This window comes from Manacus vitellinus, unplaced genomic scaffold, assembly GCF_001715985.3.
Source record: "Manacus vitellinus isolate BGI_N305 unplaced genomic scaffold, ASM171598v3 scaffold_52_pilon, whole genome shotgun sequence".
Classification (NCBI taxonomy): Eukaryota; Metazoa; Chordata; class Aves; order Passeriformes; family Pipridae; genus Manacus; species Manacus vitellinus.
The window spans coordinates 843141-850123 of NW_021940628.1; the positions used below are offsets into that span (position 1 = coordinate 843141).

Genomic DNA, 6983 nt, shown 5'->3' on the forward strand with positions numbered 1-6983 from the left:
TCATGTGCAGCGGGATCGGCGCCGGGCGAGTCGCCGTCCCCGTCCTGTCGTTGAGGGGCTTGGAGGGGACAACCTCTGACGTGTTGTTGGGCACGATGCCCCTCTTCGGGGGGAGAGGAGGGGAAGGCTTGGACAAGGCGGTACCACTGTTCATTGCTTGGGAAAGTTCAGCTGGAAATAAAAACCACAAAAGCCACGGTGTTTAACAGGGAATTTTCCGGATACCCTTCAGCAGCGTGGAAGAAGCACGGCAAGGCAGAGCCCAGGACTGAGCAGACTCTGCTGCTTTTTACTGGAACGCGGTGCCAGAAATAACCAGGTTGCAAGGCTCTAGTTTGTCCTTCCTGCAGCAAAGGTAAGACTTGGGAGAGCAGCCAAAAACAAGCAGGCTGGGAGAGATCCTGCTGCTCTGGAGAGAGAGGAATGGCACCAGCCCTCAAGTGACAGCACAGGGAGCTCGCCCAGGAACGTGGGCACTTTATGGCTGTATTTACACCAACAAAGGAATCTGACACATCCAGGACACCCTAGACTCCAGTTGTGTTAACAGCTCCCCTGCACATTAAAGAACTTTTTGGGAAGTCTCAAAAAGTCCTAAAGTCCTACCTTTTGCTCAAAGGCAAAAGTCAGCAGAGCTGCAGGTAGCAGTGTGCTCTTCCCACTTCCACTCACCCATCAGACCCAGCCCTGCTGGGCCAGCAGCTCCTCAGGATGAGATTCCACTCTACTCCCTCTGAACTCTGTTCCTTAATGCCCAAATAAACTACAAAATAACTAGCAAAACTTCCCAAAATACCTAAAAGCCTTGAGCCTACATATCTGCTGTGTGATGGAGGAGAGAGGGAGAAATGGAGACACAGGAAATGCCTGCAGTGGGCAACCTCAGGTTCCTCAAACCCCGCTCCACTCCTAGGGAAGAAGCTGCACCAGCGAAGACAGCTCTTCCCTTAGGAGTTTGCAGCCTTTAACATCCACATATCCATGGCTCCTGGGGCTTGGAAAGGCTTTGCCTGAAGCGGGTGAGACTCGCTGCTCGTTGCCCCGGAGCGGGTGGTGTGACACACCCACGTCGTGACACACCCACGTCGTGACACACCCACGTCGTGACACACCCACGTCGTGACACACCCACGTCGTGACACGCCCGTGTGCCCAGCGCGGAGCCGGGAGGAACCCGCAGCGCAGGCACCGCGAGAGGGTGCTGCGAGCAGGAGCGTTCCCGGAGATAAGGCCGCATAGCTGGAGAGAGGTGGGCACATTTTTGGGATGTTTAGCATTTTCAGACTTCCCCCCCCCCCGTAGATTAAGGGCAAGATTGTGCAAAACACCGAGTGCCCTCAGCTCCAGCCCAGGGGGCTCCAGTGTCTCCTGAAACATGTCCTGAGGCTGCTGCCAAGCTCTGGGACAGCAGGACAGCACCCTGTTCCCTGCTTGCTCCTTCAAGCTGCTGCTGAATAAATTCCCACTCCCCAGAAGGCTTCCCTGAGCCTTATTTTCAGCTGCTGCATCAGACACGAGAACTGCTCTGAGAATGAGCATCGTCAGGAATTTTAGGACAAAGGGGTGACCTTTCCTCTCCCCTCCCTTCCCCTGCACACCCCGTGGCTGCTGGGAAAAAGCAGGATGGCTCTGAACAGATGTTGGGCACACTCCTGTCTCCAGCCACACTTCTCGTTCCACAAGTACCTCCTGCAATTAGCACTGGGGCATTTCAAATGCCATCTGCAGCCTGTGCAAGCAGCTTAAAGAAAACAAGAAGGTATTTCATGGAGTGCTCGGGCATGGCCAGGCTAATCGAGCTGGTCTGGCACACTGGAGTGTTTAACACCATATCAAGGTCACTTGCAAAACCTGCCAGGGCAAGGTGAGCCCCGAGCAGAGCAGAGCCATCAGCTCACACTGAGAGCTCAGGCTGCTTCAGATGGCAACTTGCACATCCACCACTGCCTCCCAAACCACACCTGGGGAACGCCTCCAGTTTCTGTGATAACAGTGCAAACCTGTGGGACTGATCTTCCCAGGAGCCTCCCTCCTCCTCTGTGTCCAAAGATTAGGAGGTGTCTGTGACAGAACTGTCTGAGGTACAAACAGACTGCATGGAAGTCATCCCAGCTCTCAACGTTGCATCTTTAAGACACCCCCCAGAACTCCTACAGAGAGCAGAGACTAAAGGAGCTTTAAGAAACTCTCCCCCAAATCTTCTGCTTAGAAAAGTAACAGAGATAAAGACATTTAATTCTCTAAGCGGGAAGATTCAGCTCAAATTACAGTTGAGCTGATTTATCCATGGGACAAGACTTAAGGGCAAGACTAATATGGCAATATCCCAGCCACAGACCTTAGAGGAGGTGCCTGAGTAGAACCAGGGAAGCCTGAATTATCCCTGCCAGCTCCTGGCCTCTCTGCACTAAGTGGAAACCACATGGCCCTGCAGTGACAGCCATGACAGACATTTTTTGGTGTGATATGCATTTTTCGGGTTAGTTTGTTGGGTTTTTTTCTTTCCCAAAACCAGCTGAAAGCAGGAATTGTCCCTGACCACAGGCTTGCAAAGCAAAATCTCATCCACCATCCCCCAATCCTGGCTGAATCCCAGCCCTCAGCAAAGCATCAACATTCAGACACTGCCTTAGAGCTGACAGAGGAAAAGCAGGCAGGGACTCCTTCCTGCAGGTAGCTGTTGGGAACAGATTGGATGGCTCACAGCAGAGGACTCCAGTAATTACACTGTTCCCAGCACACGTGTGTCCTGGCTAAACACTGGCAGATCCAAGTCCAAACTGGACTGTTTCCAGGAAAAACGGTCAGACACTCATGATAGAACTAAAAATCTTCCCTTATGAAGGGAAGAGAGTCTTGGAGCAGTGGCTCCAGGACATCCCAGGGTACAAAAATCAGCTCGTGGGTCACTTACCTATTAGTGAGTTGCTATTTCTGTTGACAGGTTTGGGTGGGGGGACAGGAGGCTGTTTGGCAGGAGCTGTGCTGGTTGTACTGGTGGGAGCAGTAGTGTTGGCACTGGCAGGAGCAGGGAGCAGAGTCCTGGGGGCTGGGGAAGGGGCAGCTGTGGGATTGACTGTCTTTGCTGCAGTGGGGGCTGTGGTGGAGGGGGCAGTTCTTGCAGAGCTGCTGGCGGGCGTTGGGTCCTTTGCCTGCGCCTCGTTTGCCTCCTGGGAGGTGGAGGGAGGTCTTTTTGGAGGGAGGAGAGGCTGTCTGGGAACATGTGGCTCCTGAGGTGGTTCCAGTTCGGGCCCAGGGTGGCTGCTGGAGGAGCCTGCAAAGGGAGACAGCTCAATTTAAGGGACTGGAGAGTGGAAACAATCAGATGGGAATTCAAAACTGGTCCTGGGATGACCTAAAACCCCCATTTTGCACGTGTCCGGTTTCTTACCCTGCCTCTTTTTTGGCTCCTCTGCTGGAACAGGCTTCCTAAGGCTGGAGGGCTTCGTGGCCTCTTCCTCCTGGCTGGGCAGGTCACAGACCCCGGGCCCACTGATGGGGACTGTGTGGCCATTCTTCAGTGCAGGGGGGTTCAGCTTCTCTGGCTCTTCACCATCTGCAAGGGGATGGGAGGGGAGAGAAGCAAACAGTAAACACTCAGAAGGCAGGAGAGAGGAGAGCTGGCTGAGCTGACTGAACCACCACAGAGCCACACCAACTTCTCTGAAGCAGCTGGTCTTCAGTCACCTTCCACACAGGAGAGCACAGCAACCACCCAGCTGGGGCTGGAAGCCCTTGATTTCATTGTCAACAACTGTACAGCTCTGTATTATCCCATCAAAGGTTTTTCTTCTTCCTGTCCTGCCCTTCCTCCCGGTGTGCCCAGTGCTGTACCACAGCCCAAAGAAGTTGTAACTGCAGTCAAAATACTCCAGCAGCTTTTGGATCCACCCACCATCACAGAGCAGCCACCAACTCCCTGCTGCAGCAGATTCCAACGTGAGCCAGGGCATCTGTTGCACATGCAATAGTAGATTTTGATAAAGTCTTAAAGTTACTGGAAACACTTCTGTTTTTCTTCTCTTTTTCTTCTGTTTCTACTCTGAATTTGGCACAAAAACCAATGCTCGACCCCAAACATTCTGCAGCAAGGCAGAGTTCCCCACTTTACCTTTGTTTTAATCAGATGTAATGATACAGCTCCAGAATCTGATGTAGCTCCCCTTGGCTATTTCTGCTTTCACAGATTCTAGCATGGAGTTTCCCAAGGTCAGAAGCAAAACCTCTTTGGGAAAAAGTTCCACTTTCCAGCCCGTAATTTTGAGAGCATTTTAAACCCCGTGAGGAAATACTCAACCATTCTTTGCAACTGCCCTGACAGGACAATCTCTTGATGATGTTATTCCCAATATCAGACTTCAGCACTCACTCTAATGGGACCTTGCCCATTTTGATTGCTTTCCAACTCAAGAAAACTTGGATACATCATCAATTTGATTAAAAATCCTTTCAGTCTATCCTCTCTGAACCAACTGCAGCGTGTGGCATCAAGGCTGCAGACCCCAGCACACCCTGCTGCTCTGATTTTTGGTCATTTATTCCATTGCCCTCTTCACCTTTCCTCTCTCCCCCGCCAAGTATTACCTCCCCTTCCCCAACCTGGTGTGATTCAGAAGCTGAAAGCAAAGCTGCCAAGGAGCCAAAAGCTCTGCAGGATTTCTTTTCCAGGAGAAGCAGCCTGGGTTCCTGGGAGGAGCTGGCAGACGGCGCTGCCCCGCTCGCTCACTGCCCTTCCCTGAAAGGCAGGAAGCACAGACAGCAACAAGAGGGAGTTTCCTCCTCAGACAGGGCTGAAACTCAAGGCATGAGCCAGAGGTTTTTATAGAGCTGCTTCTGGTTATCCAAAGTTTTCAGCAAGGGAGGCAGGAACAGTAAGCTCCAGCTTTCCTTACCACTCAACCCTGCCTGCCCTTCTCAGCTCCTGATGGCTTCTCGCACCACCTCCATCCTAACTTCAGCTCCAGTGGCCTCCTTCAAGGTCAGGAGATCTAATGCCATCTCCTTTTCCTTACTCTGAGCCCAGCACCCACAACCTGGAGCCCCGAGAGCAGCAAGGCCTCCTCTCCCAGCCTCACCTCCACCACACCTCCTTCCCCACCTCCTCACTTCCTCATCTCAAAGGGTTTCCAGCATTTTAACCCCGCTGAGAACTCGCCTAAGAAAATTAACTGACCTTGTAAGAGCAGTTTTTAGAACTGCAAGCAAACACAATAACCCACCCTCACGTCTTATGACTGCCCAAGTGCCTTAAACTCCCAGGAGGGATTTAGATAATGCGCCTCTAATCTGCCCCTCCTGCCAGCACCCACTGCTCCCTCGTGCTGGGGGTTTGCACTTTGGCCACATTACACCCATCTTCTGCTTCTAAAAGCAGAGCAGATGACTCAAAGAAGAAAATAATTCCACCCCTAAGCCAGGCTTCTGTTACACCCTTACAGCGTGGACAATCTCGCTCTCCTCTGCCATCTCCAGCTGGAAGTTTGGTGCCCAAAGTCTTTGATGTCTCTTCCAGTTTCATCCTGTGACCTCACACCTTCCTGTACCCGGTGAACTCCTCCTCCAGCGCTGCACTGACACCCTTGGGTGGGTGTAGAGGCAGCATTAACAGCAAAGCTGTGTCAAGACTCTTTCTCTCAGGTTTGCTTTCAGTGGTTTGGTCTGAAAACCACTTTTTCACCTCCACTTTCCCACTTTACAGCTTTCTTAGAATGAAATCTGCACTAGGCCAAGGCTGCCTCTGCAGCGTGTCTCTTGAGGTGCAATTACACCCTAATCCAAGGACCGTGATCCCACCCAGACAGGGGGGCTGCCACCCCACCTCACCTTCCTGCCCCCTCCCGTGAACCCACACCACCCAACTCACAGCCAGGTGACTCAGTGGTGATCTGAGAACTTATTTTGGCAGCGTGATCCAACTCGGAGACAGCAGGGATGACACAGAAGGGGATCAGACTTCTTAGACTTAGATTAAAGCAGGGCAAGCTTTAATAAGCTTAGTGGTGACTATGACACCACACCATGAAGCATCTTTTGGAGGAAATGCAGCTCAGAATTCATTCATTTTTGACTCTTTTCCCAGCTGGGGCCACAGGGTCAGCACCTCTCCCCTAGTGCCGTTGGGAATGTGATTGGAACAGCTGGAAGTTGGTGAGTGACAGCAGAGGTTGGCAGGACAGGACAAGGGATCTGGAGCAGGACAGGTAGGGAGGGACAGGATGGGAAGTGAGCCACAGCACAGCCTTCCCACCCTGGAATGTGTCCAAGACAGGCAGTGAGCTTCCTCAGCAGCATCTTCCTCCCTGAGCAGGCTGTGAAAAATCAGTGTGTGAAAATCAGACCAGAGAAAGCACTGAAAAGGGTAAAACAGACAGGAACCACAGCAAAGAGCCCTTAAATTTGTGTCCCAAGGGTGAGGTTTGGCCAGAGGAAGATCAGCTACACAGACACAGACAGGAGAAGTTGGTTTGCAGACTCACCCTGCTCAGGCTCTTCCAACAGAACCCCTCTTTTTACCAGCTCCTCTCTTGGCTTTCGCATAGAAATCTTTCGTTCTAAAACTGATATTAAATTGAAAAAAGGCACTCAGAAAACAGGGCAAGCTAGAAGTTCAAGATGATAATTTATTTTTATTTTTTTTAGGGGATCCTCTGGAGGATATAAAAGGGCTTCAAATTTCACTGGTTTTGCATGGATTAAGAGGAGGGAGGAGGGACTGCACGTTCAGGCCTGCACTTCACACCACACTGGTGATCGTGGAGTGAACCCTCCCTCCCCACAGCTGCTTGGGGAGGCTCCTTGCAAGAAAGGAATTTATTTGTCTGAAACTACAGCTCCATGGATGGCAAGGTGTTTGTGGAGAGATTGCAGGTGCCAGCCCATCGCCACAGTCACACTTTTGGTTCTGACACATGCCAGCACCCAGGCTGGTGACAGCAAGCCCTTCTCAGTGGCCAGATGGCTCGTGGCAGGTTTCTCTGTGGAGG

General features: G+C 51.9%; 1 protein-coding gene across 1 annotated transcript in view; it reads right to left on the reverse strand.

Annotated features, from left to right (window-relative positions):
* The window catches only part of PHACTR4 (phosphatase and actin regulator 4), a 19521-nt gene that overhangs the window by 7056 nt on the left and 5482 nt on the right, over window positions 1-6983 (reverse strand). The window contains exons 2-5 of the mRNA XM_029963021.1: window positions 6477-6557; window positions 3392-3556; window positions 2915-3274; window positions 9-171 (exon numbers count right to left, since the gene is read on the reverse strand). Coding sequence (XP_029818881.1) covers window positions 9-171; window positions 2915-3274; window positions 3392-3556; window positions 6477-6557 — 769 coding nt within the window. The remainder of the gene's footprint in view (window positions 1-8; window positions 172-2914; window positions 3275-3391; window positions 3557-6476; window positions 6558-6983) is intronic.